General features: G+C 37.0%; 2 protein-coding genes across 3 annotated transcripts in view; both read right to left on the reverse strand.

Annotated features, from left to right (window-relative positions):
• LOC121372745 (protein TALPID3-like) overlaps positions 1-27,183 on the reverse strand; it is a 115,000-nt gene that overhangs the window by 63,949 nt on the left and 23,868 nt on the right. The gene's annotated exons all lie outside the window — the stretch shown is intronic.
• On the reverse strand, positions 12,281-19,730 carry LOC121372746 (probable E3 ubiquitin-protein ligase IRF2BPL). Its single transcript, XM_041499234.1, has one exon. It carries the CDS (start codon positions 19,529-19,531, stop codon positions 17,705-17,707), a length of 1,827 nt encoding a protein of 608 aa, XP_041355168.1. The 5' UTR covers positions 19,532-19,730; the 3' UTR covers positions 12,281-17,704.

Consider the following 27,183-nt stretch of genomic DNA (forward strand, 5'->3'; position numbering starts at 1 on the left):
TTAATTAAAATGTTATTTTAGAAGTGTTATAGGATAAATAGAATTCGCTACTAATGTTTTAACATGTAAAATATCAACCTCGTCCAGTTAATCAGTATTTGTCTCGGCAGAGCATTGACAAATACCGATTAACATAACTCGGTTGATATTTTACATATTAAAAAACACTCGTGACAAATCCATTAAAAGACCACTTAATGGTTCATTCACTTTTCTTCTATTTTTAAATATAATAATAAATATATTAAATAAAAGACCAATTAATGGTTCAATAATTCTTTCATTTTCTAGACCAAACACTGATAGACTTTAATTATAAAATATGCTGTGGTATCATTAAAAATACATCATTTTCTTTTTTGTTGCATTTTTAATTCTCACAAACTAAATAGGAACATTGGTGTTTTAATGTTATGGTTATTGACACACTTTATGTAGATAGAGACAGGAAACTTGCTATCAACACAGGCTATCTACAAGCAACTAGACATCTTTTATATGCAACAGCCAGGACAGCACATACCATTGCTTTTGATATGTCAGTGGTGGGGCACTGGGTGGTACAGTTCACCAAGTGAGATTCATAATAATACCTCAAGTGAGTGATCTCCCACTGTGCTACAAATACTCTCCCACTATGCTACAACAACTCTCCCACTATGCTAAATTTAGCTCTCCCACTAAGTTACATCCTGCCTCACACACTGGAAAGCACACAGATGGCATTTGATATAATTATCAGAAATGTTCAGGCAGTAGACATGTACAATTACAAGCATGGTATAGCTGTAGTTATATGGCTCTTGACAATCTAGTCATTCATTCATTAAAAGTTATGGTTTGTTTTGTTCAGTGACACCACTAGAGCACATTGATTAATTAATCATTGACTGTTGGGTTTTTGTTTTTTGGGATGAAGGGGTTGGGTTTTGGGGTTTGTTTTTTTTTCCTTTTTTGTTTGTTTAATGAAAGAAAGAAATGTTTTATTTAATGACGCACTCAACACATTTTATTTATGGTTATATGGCGTCAGACATATGGTTAAGGACCACACAGATTTTGAGATGAAACCCGCTGTCGCCATTACATGGGCTACTCTTTCCGATTAGCAGCAAGGGATCTTTTATTTGCACTTCCCACAGGTAGGACAGCACAAACCATGGCCTTTGTTGTTTGTTTAATGATACCACTAGAGCAAACTGATTAACAGATCAGTGGCTATTGGATATCAACATTTAGCGATTCTAAATATTCAGAAAAAACCCAGACATATTTTTTTCCATTAGCAGCAAGGGATCTTTTATATGCACTTGGTATGGGGAAAAAACACAAGCAGTGAATGAGTCCATTGAGTGGGTTTGATCCTGAAACCCGAACACCTCAGACAAGCACTTTACCAACTGAGCTAGATCCCACCTTGGCCACTGGTTGTCAAATATTTAATAATTCTGACAATCTTCTGAGAAAACATGTTACATTTTTTCAGTTACAAGTAAGATATTTTTAAGCGTTTTCCCCATACAAGATAGTACAGACAGCATCCTTTGATATTTGGTCAATAAAGGAAGATAGCAAACTGCTGTCACCACATAGGCTAATCCTACCAAAACAAGCACCAAATGATCTTTTACCTGCACTTATCCACAGGTAAGAAGGGGCGGGATGTAGCCCAGTGGTAAAGCGCTCACTTGATGTGCGGCAGGTTTAGGATCGATCCCCGTCGGTGGCCCCACTGGGCTCCACAACTAGTGTAACAAAGTCCATAGTATGTACTATCCTGTCTGTGGGATAGTGCATATAAAAGATCCCTTGGTGCTAATCAAAAAGAGTAGCCCATGAAGTAGCAACAGTGGGTTTCCTCTCTCTATATCTGTGTGGTCTTTAACCATATCTCCAACGCCATATAACCGTAAATAAAAAATTATAATATTAGTGTGTCGTAAAAATAAAATATTTCCTTCTTCCATAGGCAAGAAAGTAAGTAACACGGCCAATGAAATACGTGCATCAGAGGGCACTAGTGGGAAAAGAAAAAAACCCACATGCTAAATCCATCCAGAGTAATTGATCCTAAGATTCATTGCAACACTGGCTAGCTACATTACACCCCATTCTTCAAAACCGAGGCCGGTTATTTCGAACAATGCAACATTGTTTTAAGTACAGTGCAGTATGCTGGATGAAGCAGGAAAGAACCTGCCACATCCACTAAGTAGATTTTTTTTGGTTGTTGTTGTTGTTGTTGTTGTTTTTTTGGTTTGTTTTTTTCAAAGTTGTGTCACTTGTCAAATCTGCTGTTCAGGGAGTCCTGTAACGGCCAATTAGATTTAATTTCAGCTCAGCTAGATCAAGTTTAGGATAAGGAATTTCAAAAAGGAATTTCGAGATGGCTTAAGTGGTGACAATCTTGCTAGCTGATAGAAATTTCATTTGCAAATTTAAATCCCAAGGGTAAGAAGCATTTACATAAATTTCATTTCTTTAAGAGGATATTTAAATGAGGATTTAAAAAAGGGAGGATGTACGAATTAAAATATGAATGGCAAGAACATAATAATAGTGTCAAAAAACCCCAATAAATCCATATATTCTTTCTCCAAAATATGAATTTTAATTAAATGCTTTTTTCTTCCTTTTCATTAAAGTACAAAGTACATGAGATGTATGACCTGCCCCAGTGCTAAATTGTACTACACCTTTCTAAAGTAGGGTGCATAGCCATAAATAATGAATGCTAACAAATTACTTAGGGATGTACAGGGAAGAAGGAAATGTTTTATTTAACTACCCGTGCCTCTATTTGTTGGTTGGGGTTTTTTTTTGTGGGGAGGGGTTAACTACCCAGGTCTCTATTTGCACTTAGTGGCAGCAAATTACATTTTGATATTCTCGAGTTCATTACACAGTGAAACCTCTCAGTACAGAAAAGAACCTCTAAATTGGATACCCTGGATAACTATGATAATAATATACATTAAGTTCAGTTTTAAGCTAAATTTAAGCTTATAGACTTGACTGTTAATCTGTAGTGCAGTCTCAGGCTGTAGACTACTACTGTAGGTGTGGCATGTTAGATAAACACCAGGGCAGTTCAAGTGGGGGGCTATCCACAACAGTAAGTGACAGAGGCAGGAAGCAATACAGTTTATGTTGTTTGCACATGGCTGGTGGACTGATGTTTCCATATCTCAAAATTATTGAACTACCGTAAGTCCCTGGAAACACAGACATGTTATATATTGTTACTAGATGGTTGCTTAGCAAAATATACAGATTTGAACAATGCTAGCAGTTGGCGAAAAAGTGCATGTTATGCTGTTCCAAATTAGAACGTTGTACGTCTTGCCATTCTTTAGTTTTTTCCACTTTCTAATAAATTAATAATTAATGTCCATAATGGGACATCATGGCACCAAAGGTTTTAGCTTCGAACAGCCAAACATAAATAAATATATTGCTTCATAATTTCACTAGGATTTATTTTTTGTAAAAAAAAAATGTTTCAATTAAATCTTTTTGTATTCATGTTTGTCTCAATGAAAGTTGAAAAAAAACAGAGAAGAAATTAAAAGAGATACTAATTAGGGTCAAGTTTAAACACTTTAAAAAAAACTAAACATGCATATATAAATGTGAAAACATAACATTTAGCTAAATGCTAAATAATTTTAAAATAAAAAGTTTAAATTTTAAAATAAAAAGAGTTAATAATGTGCCTTGAGATACACTTAAGTGCAACTATATACCAAGTTTGATTGGTTTTGGACTTCTAGTTTGCAAGAAATGGACCTAAATGCAAAAACTATAAGGTGGAGTTGATGTCTGAAAAATCATACACCTTCTAACAAAAATTGCCAGTAAAATATATACTCAAAGACAAAAGTTATTGTGACATGGATTGTTTGGAGTAATAAATTTGTGAATGGATTTATGGATGTAAACCAGAGAAAATGTGCATGAAACAGCTCAAAGAAATGCAACCAAGCAGTTGTTGCAGCGATTGCATGCTTTGTGCAAGAAACCTGGAATATTCGGGAGAAATGCTGTCCCGTGTTCACCATAAAAGGCCAGACATTCAGTCGCAAATCATTGCCATTCTGTGCAGCCTTCAGAAGTCCAGAAAACCGCCATTAGTGAAATGTCTGATGCAATTTCGTCATGCCATGCCTCAGTGAAAATTACAGATGGCGAGTCATAGGGATACTTGAATCTGGGACCTCGCAGCGTCCACAGAAACATCATATGGCACTTATGACAACGATATCAACAAAACAACCAGGTCAGGGACCATCCCTGTAACGGCCGACCACCTGTGATAACCCCTTGCCAAGACACATCGATCCGAACCACGCATCTGCGAAACCGGTTCCTGCCAGCAACCCTCACAGCCCGCACCATCCCTTTTTCAAGCTTTTAGTGGCCTCAATGAGACCACAGTGCTAGGCCTGTATCATTGCTCAAGGTGGACACTCACTACTGACTGTGTGAACTTCGCTCTGGACCCCCTACTGTGATGTGGCTCATTTGTATACTCTTCAAAAGAAGAAACGCAAAACCACATTGTCGTAACATTTGGAGAATTGATTTAATTATTGAATGGTGAGTCCGATAATTACCAAATGTTGCAGGATTGTTCACAATTCACTCTAGTCCATTGTGAGTAAGTGATAGGACACACCACCAAGGTCAAGGTCATCTGGAGTCAATACCGGGTGTGGCCTCCGCGTGTGTTGACAACTGCCTGGCACCGCCTGCCCATTGAAGCAACCAGAGTACGGATGACGTCCCGGGGGATGGTGGCCCACTCGGCCTGCAAGGCTGTTGCCAGCTCGGGCAGGGTCTGGGGCTGTGGTTGTCGCTGTCGGAGGCGTCGGTCCAACTCGTCCCATAGATGCTCAATTGGGTTCAAATCCGGTGATATCAATGGCCAAGGAAGGACATTAATGTTGTTGTTCTGTAGGAAAGCCGTTGTGAGACGTGCTGTGTGAGGCCTGGCGTTGTCATGTTGGAACACTGCGTTGGCGTTGGCCATAACTGGAACGATGTGTGGCCGGAGGATCTGGTCAATGTAGCCCTGTGCATTCAGGTTGCCCTGCACGTGGACCAGGTCAGTTCTGCCAGTGTGTGAGATGGCTGCCCACACCATGACACTACCCCCGCCGAATCTGTCCACTTCCTGCACGCAGTTTGCCGCATAACGTTCACCACGACGCCTATACACGCGACATCTTCCATCATGACGTCGGAGCAGAAATCGGGACTCGTCACTGAACCACACCTGTCTCCATCACAGTTGAGGCCATTGTCGATGAATCTGGCACCACTGCAGTCGGAGTCGACGGTGTTGTGGTGTTAAGATGACACCTCGAACTGGACGTCTGGCACGAATTCCTACCTCACGTAGGCGGTTCCGTACGGTCTGGTCGGATATCCTGCGCAAACCTGGTATTGCTGCGGCTGTGGAGGTGGCAGTAGTCAATCGTTCCCGAAGGTGGCGTACCCGGACGTAGCGGTCCTGCCCGGGGGTAGTGACCCGTGGTCGACCGGATCTAGGGAGGTCACGTGTTGATCCATGTTGCTGGTAACGGTCCCACAGTCTGGAGATGGTGCTTGGGGACACATGGAATGCCCTGGCAACGGCCGTTCTGGATTCGCCTGCGTCTAGTCGGCCGATGGCATTGTTTCTCTGCGGTTCACCGAGACGTGGCATGTCCTGGATTGTCAACTGTCGGCCAGATACAGAGGCCAGGCAAGCGAACACCCTGCACTTTTATACTGTCGGTGTTCATGTTGCACGTGCAGACAACGCACGTGCAGTGGTGACATGGTTTGCACGTGGCTGCGTTTTTGCGAATATTCACATTTTGGAACTTTATTGTACAGTAGCTGCGTTTTATCGAATGTAACCGTGGGAATGTGTTTGGGACATGCAATGACCTTATATTCACAAAGCATGAACCGGTAGGAAACATAAAATCAGAGTTATAACCCATTTGTACCCTTTTGCGTTTCTTTTTTTGAAGAGTATATATGGCAGGTGCACTCTTTTCATGGACTATTGCTCGTTTCCATACCTTCGGACATTTCTCTTTCCATGTTATAACATTTCATACATGGCAGTAAAACCTATCATCTATTATCTTTGTCTTTTGTGTGTCACAATAACTTTTGCCTTTTAGTATATATAATTACAGGGAAATGCCTACTGGTACATTTATGGCCAAACTACACATCAAAATCCAGGATCATTTGCTCAGTTCAAACAAAAAGATATGATCAATAAAATTTGAATTCTGGCACTGCAGACTAGGTATGTGACAAACACTTGTAAATGGTAAACAGATAATGCAATCAGTATCGTTGTTAGGCTCACCTATCTTAGCACATTCACAAGAACAGAAATATTTTAGTTGCCAGACAAGAAATGGGTGATTTTTTCTTTCTGTTGTTAAGATATCAGACTTCAGATGAGAAACATAGTGCTATTCCTTCAAAATTTTATATTTCTAACAGAAAAATAGGACTTTTAAAAACACATTCTTGATGCTCAGAAAGTAAAAAAAAAAAATTGTTTTGTTTAACGATACCACTAGAGCACATTGATTTATTAATAATTGGCTATTGGATGTCAAACATTTAGTAATTTTGACATAGTCTTAGAGTGGAAACCCACTACATTTATTCCATTATTAGCAAGGGATCTTATATGCATCATTCCACAGACAGGATAGCACATACCATAGCCTTTGATATATATCAGTCGTTGTAAATTGGCTAGAGTAAAAAATAGCCTAATGAGCCCACCAACAGGGATTGATCCTAGACCGACTGCACATTAGGCGAGCGCTTTACCACTGGTTTACGTGCTCAGAAAGATTATTACAGACAAAAGAAAAAGTTCAGGTAGCATATAATTTAGTATTTACTTAATGATTGAAGGCCTGTCTATGCAACCATATATTTTCCCCCATGAACATCATCATAGTATTCATACCAATGTGTGATATGTTACAAGTTTGTATTCATTAGAAAATGGGGGCGGGACATAGCCCAGTGGTACAGCACTCGTTCGATGTGCTGTCAGTGTGGGATTGATACCTGTTGGTGGGCCCATTGGGCTATTTCTTGTTTCAGCCAGTGCACCATGACTGGTATATCAAAGGCTGTGGTATGTACTACCCTGTCTGTGGGATGGTGCATATAAAAGATCCCTTGCTGCTAATCGAAAAGAGTAGCCCATGAAGTGCTGACAGCGGGTTTCCGTAACCATATGTTTGACGCCATATAACCGTAAATAAAACATTTCTTTCTTTTCTTTCATTAGAAAATGAGATGAGGCAATTGGGGGGGAGGGGGGGGGTGCTAGTGTGATTTGTTTGGAATCCTATACAGCTGTTTAGTAGTAATGGAAACACGAATTTAAGTTTAATATGGGCAAAAAATAGTCTGTCCCACATAAATGGGAGCCCGTATGCCTTATATGTATTGTGTAGACTGCTTCTCCAACAAACTTGTACCAGGAGTAAACAGCATTCTGATTATGCAGATTTTACCCCATGATAAATTAACTGGTGATTCCGTGGATTTACACAGAAATTCAGATTACACAGATTCTCATTTGTATATATCAGAATATAAATTCTATGGTTAAATTATTTTTTAAATACTAAACTATTTGCAACTTGGATGCTGTGTTATATAACAAGCCTCTATAAACCCTGTTTATTAATGGTCTTAGCAGAAAATTATTTTGGGTGCGTGGGTAGTATTTTACACATTTCCATTAAAACTGTTTGGGCCCATCTGTTTTGACCACAATCATAGTTATATGGCATTGGACATATGGTTAAGGACCAGAGATAAATTAGAGAGGAAACCTTTTTATGTGCTAACCTTTCAGATTAGCAACAACGGATCTTTTATATGAAGCATCCCACAAATAGGACAGTACATACCACAACCGTTGCTACACCAGTTGTGGAGCACAGGCTGGTATGAGATATAGCCCAATGGGCCCAGTGACAGGAATCAATTCTAGACCAACAGTGAATCAGGCGAGCACTCTACCACTGGGCTACATCTCATCCCACAACCTCCGACTTCACCAGAGTTCTGTTCAACAGTGAGTAACAATAACAATTAAATCAAATGTGTATTATTCTCCATGTCCAAGTACAAAATACTGTTTTATACTACACAGGATTGAACACTTAAAAGTAACCGATAAGACAGATCTCAAATCAAACCAATATTTTTGTTTCTACGAGATAAAGCATTGCGACAATCATATCTGACAACAATTCTAGTGTATAATAAATAATTTTATCAATTTTTGAACCCCATAGTTTTGTAAAGATTTCACAAAAAGGGAAAACTCTGTGGACAAAGAATAGAGCGTGGGCAAAAGCAAACGTAAAAGCAATTATGCCAATAAATCGGCACGTCTTAATCTATCCTTGTCACAACCTGGACACATTAATCTTGCTGTAAACATATCTTGCTGCCAAGATACCTGTGTTTCATAGCAAAGGCAAGTCCGGCGTTGTTAATTACAAGACTGTTGCTAATTGCTTATGTCTCAGAGATGTGCGTGAACGAGAAAGAAGCTACATCACGCAAGCCACGACTTCGGGGGATTGGAGCTCAACACAGAGTCTGTGTTATGGCAATTTATGGCCTTATCTCATGCATACTTTGCATCAAGTTATTTATCAAGTGATCATGGCACTACATTTAGGGAACCTTTTGCTGATAATTAATGCAGATCACAGCCAGTCACGATACAGTCTCAACTGAAAGGATTATCAAAGGCTCTGTAGCCAACATTGAAATTAAATCATTCTTCAAAAAAATAAAAATAAAAAACCCAAGGAAAAGAAAGACTTTTCAGCATGGGAGAAAAAAAATTAATCAGAAGATAAATGAGAAAATAGCATGCAATTGCAAGGTTGCTGAACATTCGGTTTGGCAATATTTTTCAATTTTGTCACAGAAAAAAACTACAGGCCTTTTGTTATCAATTCTGAAAAGGAAAACAAAACGGCAACAATTTCAATACACAATAAGCGATATTATGCATGCATATATATATATATATATATATATATAAAATTGCTTATGGGGCTTATTAAATGAGTAGTAGAATATCATAGGCTTTGCAAGTTTAATATGATAAAGCTCCGAGATCAGTTCTCCACAATTTGGATTGTAAAAATGGCTCCTATAATTACCTCATTGTCTCTTTTGTGGAAGCTGAAAGGAGCAGAAGGGACTTTTGATGCCAAAACAATCTGCGATTCCAGATTGGACATACAGGTATTCAACATAAACCATTACCCATGAAAATATACATGTAATATTGACATGTCAGTTATAGCAGACTTCTAAAATATACCCACTATGAAAAACAAAACAGTCATCCTGTATTAACAGGCTATTGTTTTTAAGGAGAGCAATTTCTTCTGTGCCATAGCAGCTGTAAATAAAGACCCCCTCCCACTCTCAAAAAACCCAAAACAACCACAAAAAAACTACCATCTTCTCTGGAAAATGGCAAACTCACTTCCATGACAAATTCAAAGGAAGTGATTTACATCTCATAAATTTTTTCAAACTGTTTAACTCCCATGCTGTGTGCCTCGTAGTATATGGCAGAATTAAATAAAATGCACACAGCTGTTTTGGTTATGGTATATCTGCATTTATCTCTTGCACTGGAACAATAAAGAGTTCACTCAAGCTACAAAGGTGATAAAAAGACAATGAAGCAGATTTTTCAAATATATCCTTTACTGATATGTGACAACAAGCAAACAAATTAACAAGACTTGAGTCCGAAAAAGACATAAAAACAAACACTAAAAAGAAAGCACAACTTTGTCAAATACTTTTCAACGTAACAAGCAAATGTACAATATGTAAAATGAAAACACATACTGTAATGGCGGAACTTGTTAGAAATAACAATCTACATACATGTTTGAAATTAAGAGACTTATTTTTGTTATTCAGTGTTGATTTTTAAGTACATATATTCCAAACCAACAACACTAAGAAATTAACATAACAATCAACATTTTGTCAGAAAATATTTACCATGCGAAAAAAAAATTTAAGTCCTTTTTAGAATAAAAATATAATTAATTTTTTGCAGAAATAATTCAAATTTATAAAACTTAACATAAATGATGTGTTTTATAAAAAACTAAAATGAAGGGGTTTTTTGGGGTGGGTGGACAGGGGGTGTTTAACATTTAAAAATCCTCTTTTTGTACAAAAACAGTATGATGAAATTTCTTCATGATTAAAAAGTAAAAAAATCATGTTCAAACATATTTTCATTTCTCAATTTAACAACGTATAAATCTACAAATACAGCAGTATAAATATTACACTTATTATTCATGTAAAGACCAATTCCTTCATTTTTAAATTCAAATATCCTGCTGACCCTAACAATGTGTAAAATCCAATTAAGTTTTATTATTAAAGGAAATTACAGTTCTGCAACACATCGCTTGTTACTCAGTGGGAATGGGGTGCAAAGTGTTATGGGCAACTCAATAAAAACACAGTTGGCATAAGGTTGATATGCAAAGCCATTATTAATATTAATATCCTCATGAAGTACGGGGATAAAAGTAAAATAAAAACCGAATTAGAAAAATAATGTTCCTACTTGCCTTAGGCAGTGAGAAATATTTTACTGAATCAGCACAATGAAACCGAAAGAATATGTGAGGGGTGTATGTGTATGCATGCATATTTTTGTATTACATGTACAGTACATCAATACTTGGTACATTTAAAATGGCTTTAAATTTTTATTTTTAAAATCAACTTATAACAGTGTGTGTACACTAACATTACAAGTTCAAACTACACACGTTTCAGGCAGCAATAGCAGTAGTGGATCCCAGCCTTGAAAATTGCAACATAAAATGTTAAAGGAACAATCCTGAGTTTGCTGCATTCTAAGATGTTTCCGAAAAATAAAATAGTTCTATGATTAAATTTATATATTAAATATATTTTCTTGTTTAGAATATCAGTGTCTGTATATTCAATGTGTTTCTGGTCATTTTAATTTTTGTAAGAATCCCAAACTAGATTTTGTCTTCAAATAATTTCGTACGTAGGAAAAAATTTTTTTTTTAGGAAATAAAATAAAATTTAACCTAGTACAAAAGTAGAACAATCAGAAACACGTTTAATACACAGCCACTAATATTTTATGTAGAAAAATATATTTGATATGTAATTACAATTGTTAAAAAGTCTCCGTTAGTCGATAACATCTTAAAAATTGCAGCAAACTCAAGAATGTCCCTTTAATACAATTGTTTTTATTTTATGAAGACTGCTCTCAAAATGCTAAAATCCTTCATCACAGAAGAAAACCTCCCCTTCCTACTACAAAAAAAAAAATGAAATGTTTCTTATGAAAAAGTGTGCTTTTCATATTTACAAACAATTTTGCTTCCATGATGTGGCTGTTAATTTCATCAGTATTTTATAAAATTACAAAATATAAATCAATACACTCAAGGTATGTTGATTAAATTGGACTTCACAACATATTTTTTGTTATACAAGACATGATGGTTTAACAAATACATACTATTAGTGTTGGGTCCTAATTCCGTAATCATAATATAATTATTGTCATTTTTTTGTATCTTAATTTATAAAGTGAAATGTTTTTAATTTTATATTTTAATTTCAAAAACGACACAAGTAAAACTATTAGCACACTGTATGATCCCATGTAGCGGGTCATACAAAAGTGTGCACATCGTTTTTTCGGTTCATACTTGCATGAACCAAAAAATAATTGCGGTCAAATCTTGTAATTAAATTTATATGCATACTTTAACAATACATAACTGAATTTATTTTGTTTAGCTTTAAATATGCCTGTAGTATTGTTTGTGTAAACTTCATTGATACTTATGTCGCGTAAGAATGCGAACGTTCATTCACTATTATTTGAATCAGGTTATTTTTTGTAAATGATGTCATTTCCTCTAGCTGCTGTGCATTTTTACGGATCATTTAGTTAGGCCTATATTGGAAGGAATTGTCCTATTCATGTTTAGTTTATATTTTATGAAAGTGAATGAAGGGAACGTGTCTAACATTTATGCTGTCAGTGGAACCGTTTAATTTTCGCCAACAGCTGTTGAACATCGCTTACAAGTAAGTTACAGGCGTGAAGTTTCCTAACATTATTTCTTTATCCAATGACAGAGTCTCATCATCATGTCATGATTAGCGAAGATTTTTTTTTTTTTTTTTTTTTTTTTTTTTTTTTAATTAATGCATATAGATCCATGTCTACACTGCTATAACATTTTCCATTAATTTATCGTATACATTTTTTGTAGCTTTCACGTGTTTTCTTCAAAATATCTAAATATGATTGCCAGAATAATCCGGCTTGTTGCACTAAAGTAGTGCGAGTAGGCGTGGCTTAATTTTTTGGAGTTCATCGAGATATGAACGGGAAAAAAAAAGCACCTCTGCACCAATCCGATTGCTGTAAAGTGTATAGACACAAAGAAAATTTAATTATTTGTATGTGAAATTATGCTGGATTTCCCCAAAATCATTGCCATGGGTATCAAGTCAAAATTCAGAAATAAAAGCCTGTATTAATGTTAGCTAAATGTATAACATTTATGTTTAATTTAGGCAATGACACCAAAATGGCTGGCAGTAACTATAAAGAAGAACAGATAGACAAATACATACGAGATAATGACTCAAGTGAAACAAAACATACAGGTGTATAGTTGTGGTAAAACAGTTTGAAAATATTTAAAGTTAAACTCAATTTGTCTTACCCAAACAAAATACAGTCACATTAAACATGGTAATTATCACAATTAGTATTTTGTTGAACTTATTATAAACAATATTTGTCAAATTCCATAGTGCTCAGTTCTTGTTTGGAAAGTAGTTTAAATCCTAGGTACAACAGACGGTCTAAATCTGTTTAATCAATCAATGGCAAATAGATGATTTAACACTGTCTGGGTTATAAATGGATGCAAAGAAAAACTAGAATGGTAAAGCAATGACAAATGCTAAATAATGAATAGTCTAAACAAATCAATCCACATAACTGCTAGACAGTCGTTTTAATTCAACACTATGATAACATTTTGTAATGTATTTTGTAATTACACATCATTTAGAAATTACAATACAGTACTTAGCAGCTTAAAACTGTTTTAAACAATACACTCTTGCTATCTGTTAACACATTTCTACCTTGCTCTGGTATCACATTTATGACACAGGGATGTGCAGTTTTAATGAACAATGCTGGCTGAAAATTTATATTAAATATTAAAGCAATCCATAAAAAGATTAAATAGTTATATGCAATTTAAAAACTTTAAATAAATTTTAGAAGAACTTTGCCTCGATTCATGAGCTTGAGGTGTGCAGTTTCTCCCTGAACAGGCATACCAAATACGAAAGCCAATCTTGTAAAGAATTGAGTTAAAATTAAGTGCAGAAAGTTCAACTTTATTCAAAATGACCCTGACCTTGCATTGCAGTCAATCAGGATATAGAGGATGTGCAGCTAAAAGACCCGACTGGTAAACATACCAGAAAAGAAATCCATCCATTAACAGAATTTAATATAGATGCAACTTGAGAAAGTTAACCAAGTCCTAATGATCCTGGGCTTGGCTTATATTCATGAAGAGCTCTGGCAAGTGAAGGTTAGGTGGATGTTTAGTTGAAAGACTTAGTCACCAAGTGAAATCTCATACAAAATATGTAAACCATCCATTACAGGATCCATGCTATCTTTAACGTTTAATAATGGCAGCCTTCCACCACAATTTATTATTTTTGGCTGTGAAATGTAAATACTATTTGTCAACTACGTCCATCAAAATTACAACCAAATAATTTAATTTCCTTGAAGAAAATAAAGTTTATTTATGAAACGTTTGAGGATGACCAATTGAACTGGATGCATTTAGCTGAGGTAACATTACTGTCCTTGTGCCACTCATCTGTCAACTAACCAGATTTTATAATTCACACGAGATGATAAGACAGGAATCTAATCATACTGAATGCAACTGTTTACACAGCATGCAAGCATATTTCAATTTTGATATTCCCGAGCTATTTATGCAAAGATCATGTATGGGATTGATTATCTGTAGTTATTCATCACAAACAAATGTGAAAATAAATATTAGTTTCAACTTTGATATAGCACCTTTAAATGGTTCTAAATGAACTTGATTTTGCCCTAGGGTCACATTCATGGGACTGGAGGTATGCACTATCAATTGATGGACACTAAAGAATTCAGGAGTTAAAGACAATTGATCAATGAAATCTTAGCCAAACTCTAGAACCAAGTTCTAATAAACCTTAATTGCCCAGTAGTCAAATCCATGGGACTTGAGGTAAGCCTATGCAATTGATTGTGCCAAATCCATTTGTTTTGTTGGGGTGTTTTTTTCAAAAAGCAATAAAATATGTTTCAAGCAATTTCATCAATACACTACCACTTGGTGAAAAACCATGCAATTTGAAAGTAATCAATTAAAAGATCCAAAGTTTAAAACAATTAGAGAAACTTTAATCGACTTCCTCGCATTAAAGTAAACAAAATTCTGAAATTGCATCATAAAATATAACCAAAATATACCAGAATGATATCTGTTAACAAAACAAAAAACCCCACAAAAAAACCCCAAGTAGAAATGTGATCATATTATAGTATAGGAACTTTAACCCAAGTTAATGTGACTTCATTCACATGTTGACCAGGCTTCAAATTTGTCAAATATGAAGGAAAGTCCGTTTGGTTCAGACGTATGAAGATTTTTGGGAGGCATTAGGGAGGGCAACAAGCAAACTTCAACACGTCTTAATATAACAAAACAGCACCCCTTGAAAACAAACAAAAGTGAACAGTTTCATGTTTTTGCAATACAACAACTCAGAAGTCGCATTCGTGTATAATGACCAATAATTCCATTTGGCTTAGATCTATGAAGATTTCTGGGAGGCATTAGGGAAGGCAACAATGCAAACTTCAACACAAATGTCTTAATATAACAAAAACAGCACCCCTTAAAAATAAACAAATGAACAATTTTGTGTTTTTGCAATAAAACAACTTTCTGGAGTCGTGTTCATGTATAATGACCAATAAGGCACATCCAATTTGGCTGTGAGACTGTTCAATTTCCTGGGCATTGTAGCATATGACTAGGACCACTGTTAAATTAGAGTCCTGGTTGGTGATGGTGAGGTAGCCAAATGGTTAAACACTTGGAAGGAAATAAGTCATTCTGCTCAATTCCAAAAAAATGGCCACAAAAAAATAGTTGACTAAATTAGTGCCTATGGATTAAGAGGGTATGTCTAACATTAAATAAAATGTTTACACAGATGTAGATACCAAATGGATGAACCTTAACAATTGAAGCAAGACATTCACAAAGTTTTGCTTCCAATCCAGATCAGTAGTAAATACCTTGCAAGGAATATTTAGTTTACAGAATTTTGTGCAACAGTTAATTGATTAAAAATTGATTAGCAACTACTATAAATTCTTCAGTTTTGAATTGAGTAGTGAACAGTGACGCGATACTGAACAAAATGTTCCCTGCCTTGGACACATATACTAATAAACTAACCACAAATTGTATTTTGCAAAGCTTAAATAAACTGGCATTAATTTATAGTTTTTTTCTGAGCACTGTTGGTTGTAAATGTGATCTTCTCACAAGAATAAGGGAATTAAAAAAAAAAAATTGCAAAGAATGTATGTATCCAATAAATCAATAATGCATAAGCTAGAATATATCTTAATACTTTTTCCATGACCTCTTATATGATTAAAAACTGTCTGAAATACATTTCCCCCAACATGTATGTTTATTTTAAAAATTAAACCACCTGAAATGACATTGCAGATGGGCTACTTACTCATTGTTTCACTTTACAATAAATAATTAAATATATAAGACTGAATAAGCTAGCCTAGAGCTGCTATTGTGCTGAACAAGTTAACCCGTGTGGGAGTGAGTGTCAGTGTCACCATTACATCCGATGTATGATGGTATATTATCAATGCTGGGCACTTGCTGAATAATCTCCCACGGCAATTTAAATACAACATTGCCATGGATGAAACAAAATTGCCATGGATGAAACGGTCCACTGACAGCAATTTAAACCCTGCCCTCTGCAATTTAAAAAAGAAGACATTTTCAGCAAATAAATAAGACTGAATGGTTATTTTGCTGTATGTAGACCTATTTATTAATGTTATATACTGGCAGCTAATGTACACCAGGTGTAAACATTTTGTCATCATTGAGGAGCTTCAATAACGGCACTTTTGTGCTGCAGGTGATGCTCCCGACCTACGGCAATTAATATATAAATGATGGCAATTGCTGTTGGTGTCATCGTTAAGTTCAAGCCCTGGTAATGAGTCTTCAAATTACAATCAAGACATCTAATTACCAAGTGTTCATTCAGCACAGACATGTGATACCCATTTAAAAAACAAAAACAATTCAGCATTTCAAATCAGATCCAGTCTACTTTGTGAAAATTATTTAAGGGCACAATATTTCATGCACACTATCATTCTGTTCACGTGTCCGTCAGACAGTTACACAAATTTAATTCACACGAACTCTTACTTAGTTATGTGGTGAACCTTTATCCTCTATTAAATGTTCTAGACTGATATTAGGATATTAGAGCGCATGAAAATTAGCAGTCACATAGAGAAGCATTTCACTTCAAAATCAGTTTAGTTTAAAACTACATTTGGATTGTCGATGTACCACATAGTCCTTGTATACTATGGTTAGGTTAATCACAAGTACAATATATATATACAATTGTATATGTAAAAAACTTGTGAACATATTTACGCTTATTTATGATTTTGAAATATTATAGTTATTTTATGTCAAAAAAAGAAGAAAAAAGCTGCTATCACTATCAGATTAAAAGTTGAAAAATCACATCTGACATGTCATTGATGAAATGTTTAAATTTAAATTTTACAAAAAAACAATAACAAAAAAAAAACCTTCATACTAAAACTGACAAAGGCAAGAATGTAAGATACAATGTAATGCTGACATAAATAGTTTGTATCAGTTATCTTACACGTCAAAGCAACAATGTAATATTGAAATCTCGTAAAGCCACATTTTATGCCACAAAGTGCATTTAGCACATACTTTGAGGTATCGGGAGTTCGACTCTGTGGCCATGCAATCACACTATGTACAGAACGTGTTGCCAGCTCATGTTCACCATCACAGGAGATTTTAAATCCTTAGTTCAAGCGGTGCTTTTCCTGCTTGACAGTCATTCACAAAATAGCAGAGCCACGGGTAAACAAAATGAAGAAAGTCAATCACACATCTTGGATACTTCGGGGTTCAGTTAGGACCTTACACGTCCCATAATGTCTTTCCTTTCATTATAAAGTAACCAACCTCAACAACCATTTAACAAAAATATGAGCAGTATTCACAGAATTTAATGTGTTCGATGAATAAACATCCAAATGACAAATTGTTGAAAATAAATGAACACAAAGTACTTTTTTTCCCTCCAAGATAATTCATGATTCAATTTGTTCATAGCAAAGCTTTCAAGTAAGTACATGTCATAAATATATTCATAATCATGCATCTCTTTCCTTTTTAATTTTTGTTTCCTTGAAATCATCTCCCAAAATAGTTACAATTTCGCCTTGCATGAATGCCCAAGGAACACTTGATCCTGCCAGGGGACACTTCTTCCCACTGGGACAGTACACTTCGGATCCTGAACCTTGTCTCTTGATGCTATCTTTGGAACATGGGAAACAAAACTTGTGGATACCAACTGAAGGGCACTGAACAAAATGGGTATCTTCAAGCCTCTCGTGGCACAGAGTACACCTCAAGATTTCCGCACTTGGCACTGTCGATTCTGGTATACTACTTCCAATACCAGCATCAGAAATGGGTCCAAATGTGGAAACAAGACGTCCTCGTAACAAAGGTGGATGGCTGGGTGAATGGCCATCAAGTCTAGGGCCAAGAGATTTAATGCTACCACTTTCTGTATTTGATGGAGAACCATGCTGAACAAGATTATCAGTGACATTCATTAGTGCTGCCATGGGTGATGGTCCATTGTGTCCCACCGCAACATCAGGCGGGGTCGAGGCATGGTTACTCTGTGGGGACAAAGATGTTGAACTGGGCACACCTAACCCACAGGTGGCCGATGAAACAGTCAATTTTATGGCATCAGCATGATTCTGCATCCACTGTTGTCTCTTATGTTGTTCTTCTGTCAACTTTCCTCCAACATCATCATCATCATCTGGTGAACTTTTCCTCTTCCGTCCATCATAGAAAAGAACCATACTACTTGAACTCTTACGATTTGGTCCTCTAGCCAGTATGCTTGCACTGGGAAGAGATGGCAAACTACTGTCAACATATGGAGTAGGAAGCAATTCACGATTTACAGGTTCTCTAAAAAACCTCACTGGTTCTGGAAGCATATCACTCAACAGTCTCCAGTCACCACCACCATGCTTCATTTCATATTCCAGATGCTTGAATCCAGATGACAATCCCTTCCCATAATCCTTTTGGCAGTCATGATGCATTTGTTTTACCACGCTGGACACGCCATTATATATGGTTCCTGAGCCAAGGGGATATTCAAGATAAACTCTTAGTTCGTACTCTGTAGGGTGTTTTGTGCCTACATCGAATGAAAATATACGCCCCAACAACAAGGGATCCTTTTTTAACCTCACTTCAAATGGAACGGTAGTTGCCAATACATTTAAAGTGTCTTTTACCTGAAAGGGTCTACTATTTGAATCCTCAGGTGAACCATTTTTTGGTCCTGCATCATCACTACTGGAATGATTAGAAGTTTCTTCTTCCTCGTGTTCAGCACGTTTTCCATTCATAATTGGAGGGTGAAGCATTGAGCCTGAACATCCAAAATGGGGTTGCCGCAACATAGGTGCTGGCATGGGATTGTGAGTTAATCCACGCGCAAGATGTGGACTTCCACGCTGCAAGTCAGTCAGAAGTTCATCAGGTCGATGTATACTGTGGCCTAATGTTAATCCATTGGGAAGCCTTGGGTAATCCATTACGTTAGGGCCGCGGTGGCCGTCGTGCACTGAAAATCTATCGATGGGCGGCGGTCCGTGGTGCGCCCTCGGCGGTTCCATGTTCTGGGAATCGAGCGAAGCAGCACGTGCACTTCCTGCATGAGCGGGCACATTAGTCGGTTTCAGCGACGTTCGCTCCTGAAACCCGTGCACGCGCTTCATCTGTCGAGCCGCTTCAATGATCATCTCGATCCTGTCGGGTCCCTCGTAGTTGACACACCCTCTACAGACCGACTCGGAGAAGTCGTGCAACATTGCCCAAGGGGTGCGAGGCAAGTCGCACAGAAAACAGTGCTGTCTGTGTGTTCGGTGCGGCATGGACATGGCGCTTGTGACAGTTCGATCAAATACGTGTTTTCCCGCGTCTTTTCTCAATGACAACTCCTCAAGTATATGTATGTATCTATAGATATATGTATATATTTGTTCACAACACCTCTGACGTCGTAACGTCCTTCGCACACATCTTAACTCTACTCTGTCGTCTGCGATATTGTACCGCCAACTAGTTGAAATTTTACAGACCGACGAATACCGCCCACTACGCATGCGCCAATTATTGTAAACGAATCCCTCTCTCTACGGTTTACTCACGTGTGCTTTTTCTCGATCACGCAATACACGACACGGAGCTAAATTATCGAGGAATTCGATAGCGGTATCTGGCCTAAGGAAACTGCGGTGTGATTCGGCATAAAAATAACTCGGCACGAAAGAAAAATCGGCCTGAATTATACAGACAAGGTTAATAGTATCAAACGGCTAGATGCTACGTTCAACCAAGCACGACTGACTTGTTGAAGCAGGGGAGAGAGGGTGTTTTGTGTTTTCGTTATCTTTGAAATATTATTATTAAATAAAATTTTAAAAATAATAATAAATAAAAATCAATATCTGACGTTTTTGAGGTGTGTGGGGGGTTTTTTTAATGGAGAAAAGTCCTTATTTAGCAAAACGTATGTCTATTAAAGATGCAATCTCTCCTCTCCATTATATAACTCATTTTTGCTTATACACAAACTTCATAGACATCGGAAGTGAAGGGGACAAGGGACACTGTCTCAACTCTGACGACTGAGAGCCTTGCAACTCCTCCCCCGTTGAAAGGTGAACTAACATTATGGCTTACTCCTGCCCCAGTTGCCGGCATCTTCCGCCTCCTATGGATTAGTTTTAATAACATCCTCACGCTTTGTTATCAACAGGTATCGTCAATCGCTTTGATGCCATACACAGCTATACCTGCCCTTGTGGCTTACAGATGGTATCCAACATGCATGTAAATCGAATAATAGCGCATCATGGGGAAAACATTACACTGGATAATTTATTATAAATGTTTAATTATAAAATAATGAAATTGGGAGAGTCATAGGATGATAGCAAGGTCGTTGAACGATATGTTAATGGGGTGGGTGGGGGGTGGGGGGAATAAACGCATTAAAAAAAATATCTCATACAATAACGTGTTCCTGAAGATCTCCAACTGTAAAAAATTCAGTAAAAAAAACCTCACCCCAAAATACGGCATCTCTGTTGCAAAGAAAAAAAGAAAGAAAAAAAAAGAAAAGAAAATGCATTTCAAATAGGTAACTTAAGTTAGTTTTCACTAGTTCCAAACTTTCACTTCTAAAAGTAGCCATCAAATACAAAACAATAATAATAACATCCGACACTGAACTTTGCATTATCCACGTCTTCATTACTGACTAAAGGTCTGACACTTTATTGCATTCATTACATTATAAAGTTTGTTTTGCTTAACGACACCACTGGAGCACATTGATTATCATTACATTATAGTACATAGTATCTTTTATAGAGGAATAGTGTTCATAATGTTTTGTATTCTTGTTGATTGACATTATTGCTACCATCAATAAACGTTTTAAAACGATAAATACCTAAAGTACCACTGGCGTAGGAAGTGGGGAGAGGCATCCCCCACTGTAGCACCAGCGGTGTCTATATATATATTTATGCATGTATGTGTCCCCCCCCCCCCCACCCACACACAAATACACATACTTTTTGACAGCTTCCTACTCCCGTGAGTACTGAATAGTATTTAATTAATTTTGTTGGAGTGCCTTTGATCCGTTAGTTAAGAGTTCAAAATAGCAGACAAAAACACAACTGTACTTTTGTCATAATTATATACGGGTGACCTAGTTGATACACCATAACTTTTAATTTTAAACAGAATAAAGGACCATACTTTAAGGTTTTAAAATTTTCGAGGGAAACTCCTTCCGACCCTACTCCGTCCCCAAATCAAGTGCTATTCAGCCAGTGTGGCGAAATTGTGCGATGGGGGGGGGGGGGGGGGGGGGTGCGCGCGCTACACTATGCCGACCGTATTTTAAAGGGATTTTCAGTCATGTTCCACAGACACACAAAAATCATTAAAAAAAAAAAAAAAATTCTTGGTGCAGACTAGTTCCCGTCCCTTGCACATAGTGGCTTAGGAAGGTGCCAAAAAGTTTGGAGGGGCGCACTTTTATATTTACACACTTTTACACTATTATAAACCAAATATCTGGAAAATGGGGGGGGGGGGGGGGGGGGGGGGGGGGGGGTGCGCGCTAGACTATGCCGACCGTGTTTTAAAGGGATTTCAGTCGTGTTCCACAGACACACAAAAATCATTAAATAAAAAAAAAAATGTCTTGGTGCAGACTAGTTCCCCTCCCTTGCACATAGTGGCGTAGGAAGGTGCCAAAAAGTTCGGAGGGGCGCACTTTTATATTTACACTATTATAAAGCAAAATATCTGGAAAATAGGGGGCACATGCCCCCCCCCCCCCCGCCCCCGCCCCGCTTCCTACGCCAGTGCCTGCACACCTGCCTGGCTATCACAAACGCCTAGGCCTACTTCTACTGGACGTGATCATAGATATGACAGTACAGTTTTGGCTGAATATATTAAATAAAATAGCTTTGACTTTTGTTAACCATGATGGGTGTGACATTACAAAAAGAATGTGTACATCAGAGAAACGTTTAATAAAAGCTTTATCACTTATGTTCAGTCACGTACATGGGTCTTTATACTGTAAATACTGTTCACGTAGTATAACTTAGAAGTCTGTCGAACATTAAACAAAATAATTCAGATGCAAGTAATTTGTCCAATTATGCCACTGGAACTGGGAAACAAATCTGAAATGTTTTTATTTATTTAACGACGCACTCAGCACATTTTATTTACGGTTATATGGCGTCGGACAAATCTGAAATGTGGAAAATAACAATCACAGTAGGCCTAATAATAAAATAATTTAACAGTTAAAGGAAATACGGTTCTTGCTAATAACATATTTTGATTTCAAATCCTTGTTTCAGTATGGTAATCTTAATGTTTCAGAAGACACGTCTCTGAAACGGAAGCCTGAGGGGTGGGGTGGGGGTGGGTGATGAGTAGCGGCCGGACTTAAGTTCAATATTGTGTTTGAAAAGGTTAGGATACACTGGTATAGAATAATTTCTATCCGAATGAATAAGAAAAAACCCACAAAGTATTTGATCACCATTACACATACACCCTCACATGATGTAGTCGGGAAAACAGGATATATACATACATTAGAACTAGTCGACAGTGTCAATGAGTGGATTTTAATTCATTTATGGGTTGATTAGACCCACTTTCGTCAACATGGAACAATACCATGCGTGACATTATGGTCTAGCTAATATAATTGACATTTAGAAAATAATGTCGAAAATATCGTCTGACCCTTAAATTCTTTTGAGTAGTATATATATATATTCCAAAAAAAAAAAAAAAAAGAGTAGGGGAACTCTAATAAGAATTTACAATTGCCAAAAGTGTAAGGTATTTTAGCTGTGGAGAAAAGTTATATGATAATAGTGAATTAATTGGGCAAACATTACAACCGGTAGTTCAGTATTACAGTAGGTGTTATCACCACCAAAGATCTTGAAGGACGATTGGGGTCAGAAGTGAAATTTGAAAATTAACGTTTTTTTATCAGTAAATCGCAAATTCAAACAATAAAAATGACTAAAAACAAAACAATAACAACTGTATGATCAACAGAATGAAAAAGATTGACAGAAATAATGTTCCACAGTGATTAATCGACCTTCCTGGAAATTGTCAAAATCGAGAATGACACCCCACGCACGTGTACGGGGCAACTGCGTGATACACGTGCAAACTATGGAATGTGTTTTGGTGTGTTGATAAACAGACCTGATCGTTCTTTACTAGGATGTTTGTGGTCAAAACATATGTTCGGTCTAATAGTTGATATTAACATTAATATTTCAGGTTCCCCTACTTTTTTTTAAAGAGTATATAAAAAAAATATACCAGAATATAGCCATTAATAACTAAGCTATAAGAAATATTATACTAGTATCCGTATTCATTTTTTTTTAATTCTTATGGTTTCGGTGATAACGGCAGCTGCAGACATCAGACGAATTGAAAGACAAAACGTTTTGCCGGAATGAATAGATAGAAGACATCAATCTCAGTCAATTAAGTACTGACACCGGGTCAGACGGTCGGACGTGCAGACTAGTCTTACAGCCCGGCATTAGCCTGTATGTGTTGCATGCGAACTAGAAATGATTATGATCTGCATTGTGGGCAAGGCAGGCACTTTCTCTGTGATGAATTGAAAAACGTGCAGATACCTGCCTTAAGCAGCTCCGATAAACAGACGTTTTTATTTATGAAGAATGACGCCTCAAAGCCGACGGGCCCCGTCTCTTGACAGCTTTGCGTGCCGCAATTGCGCTATCCCTTCGCATCTCATTAAATTGCAGTAATTTACATGTTTTTGCGCTAAGTTGTGTTCGTGACTTACCTTCCGATTGGCGAGAAATTAACCGGGCGCCGGGGTATGGAAGGCACGAACGAAGGACATCAATAAAACTACCTAAGGACTTAGAAATAAAATATTGTATGGGCCAAAGCACGAACGTTTATTTGTCTTCGTTTTCTGAAAGAAAATCGATTAGTTGTTTCCCCAGTTCTCAACACTTTCAGCACACATGCGTGTGCATCAACAGTCGTGTATACACTCACTCTCTCTCTCTCTCTCTCTCTCTCTCTCTCTCTCTCTCTCTCTCTCTCTCTCTGTGCATATTTTGTCAAACCACAGGTTTTGACCGAATTAAACGAAAATATCCGAATCTGGATAACAACATTTATTCAGGGGGGGGGGGGGGGTACAGTCGACCTATGACTGTCAACCCCTCGTTTCGTACGCTTATAGTCAACCCCACCCCAATAAGAATATTTAATAACAAAACAATCACCTCATATATCAGTTTAGTCTTTATGATGGAATGAATGAGTGAATGAACAAATGGTTAACGACCGCTCAGCATAAACATACACATCAGCTATTGGGGTGTATATATTTGTGATTGTGTGTATACATGTGCAGTGAAAATTAATTTCAACCATTTGAATAATGTTTCGTGTTTAAATTTTCATATTTCCCCCCTGGCTATTGCGAAGTCGCGTCGTGAACAATACGAATAAGATTAGAGGTGGGTTTTTTCTTTCTTTTTTTTTTTTTTTTTTTTTTTTTTTCTTTTTTTTTTTTGCTCGTCCTATTATTTTCGTTTGTAGACTTGTCATTTGAGAAGGATCTTTTGATATACGGAGGTTTCGTGCAATTTATAATGTAATTTGGCGACACAGGCAAGGGCCTTTGTAATACGAAGAAATCACGCACAAGCCGCCCTGGGCCACGTCATGTTCGTGCTATGCCAAGTTTTCTATCAAAAGCTAGCCGCAGGCTCTGCAACCCAAGCATGAAAAGTCCATCCGCGGCACGCGTCGTTTTTCTGCTGAATTTCTCAAATGGCGACTTCTGGAGCCGCGCCTCATGAAACCGGTCTTCGAGATTTTTTCTTTCTTTTCTTCTTCTTCTTCTTCAAAATAGGGAGGAGAAAAAACCCGCAATAAATGTTTTCTTTTTCTTTTTTAAATCCGAAATTCAAAGCACATTTGAAAAGGGAAAACTGACTTGAAACTGGTAATTCCAGTAGTCATTAAGAAGATAAATTATTTCAATTTGTTCACATGATCTAATTTTCCTTCTTTTTTTCTTTAGTTCTCTCTTCCCACACACTGTTTTGTTATTGTAAAAGTTACAGATGCTATTGCCAGTGCTGTGTTACAGTTAGAAATGATTGCATAGATTTAGTGATAAGCAAGCTAGTTTGCGTTTAAATTCAGTTTCATTCTGTAAATAGAGAATAATACATGAGTGGCCGTTAGATACCATTTATCTCACGAGTTGTTTTAAAATGTATCTAATGAGCGAAAGCGAGTTTGATACGTTTTTAAACAACGAGTTGTGCGTTAAATGGTATCTAACGGACACGAATGTATTATTCTATTTCTTACATATTCTCAAAAACCAGGTTTTAAGCAAATTTAAAAGTTATTTACAGCCGTTGCACTTGTAGATAACTTGCGCGTAACAGACCCATGATTGTCAGGTTATCTACACGTTACAGTGTAATCGATTTCCATCGTGTAGTTTTTCATTGGATGTATGGCAGTGGTGACCTGGTCATCACCTAGGAGCAGCTAGTCGTATGTCTTGAATTGTTAACACACGTACATGTGTAAACAAACGTGTCATAAAAAAGTATGCATGGTGTTCTCACCAACGGGTGTGTAAGAAATTAACATTCTTCTAGTTTTGGCCTTTGCTTTTAAATTTAGTTTGATTCCCCAAATAAACATTAATAACAGTGTTGTTTTTTATTTGTTGTAGTTGGTGGTGGAAAGGGTGGACATGGGGACCCCACATAATAATACGCTAGTAAAAAAATTCTTGTTTTAATCATAAGCATACGAATCCTCAAATTCGGGCAAAAACAATAGAAAAATTCGGGGAAAATGATCTAGTCTGAACGCTCATTGGGTAGGTGTAAACCACTTGCACCGACCAGTGATCCATAACTGGTTCAACAAAGGCATGGTTTGTGCTATCCTGCCTGTGGGAAGCGCAAATAAAAGATCCCTTGCTGCTAATCGGAAAGAGTAGCCCATGTAGTGGCGACAGCGGGTTTCCTCTCAAAATCTGTGTGGTCCTTAACCATATGTCTGACGCCATATAACCGTAAATAAAATGTGTTGAGTGCGTCGTTAAATAAAATATTTCTTTCTTTCTTTCACCACCAACAAAATAAATATATATATTCCTCTTTTATTCTTCTTTTTTGTTGTCTTTTTCTCTCTCTTCTTTAAAACAACAAAACAACAACAAAGATTTGATAGTCAATCACGATCGTAGCAGGGGGCGTAATGCAGCTCAGTGGTAGATCGAGTGTCCTCTATACCTATCCTAGTTATATGTGAGGGTAGAATAAAAGACACCCAAGGTAGGTTAGTGACAGTTATCGTCTAGACTGCCATGAATAATTGGTTCGATTCAGACTCGTGTACAGGAAATTGTGCGTAGTGGGGAGGGGTCTAGGCTGTAGAGACAAATTTCTCACACAGTGTTCTCTCCAACGGATGTGCAAGAAGCGGCATTGCGTTCAGTGACGCTAACGTTTGCTATTAGATTGGTTCCCAAATCAGTCGTTTGGTTAAACGTGCAGCGCATAAGCCAGTCTAACATACGGGTTTTTTTCTGCTCAGTATACCTGAAAATTTATGGGTTTTGTTTAACGACACCACTAGAGCACATTGATTTATTAACCATCGGCTATATATATGTATATATTCTTTTTTCACTTTCCAGACCAAGTGCTGTAATAACTATATATAGTCGTATACTTTAACCAAGGTGATCAACTGTTGAATTTGGCAGCACCATGGCTTAATAAGGTATGAATACTCGCTGATTATACTATTTTATTTTACCACTCCATATTCATATACCATCAATGAAAAAAAAAAAAAGTTCTCAAAACACATACAACACACAAATGCACGTACGCACTACAAGTTTTCAATATATTGCTTCGAC

This window comes from Gigantopelta aegis, chromosome 4, assembly GCF_016097555.1.
Source record: "Gigantopelta aegis isolate Gae_Host chromosome 4, Gae_host_genome, whole genome shotgun sequence".
Taxonomy (NCBI): domain Eukaryota; kingdom Metazoa; phylum Mollusca; class Gastropoda; order Neomphalida; family Peltospiridae; genus Gigantopelta; species Gigantopelta aegis.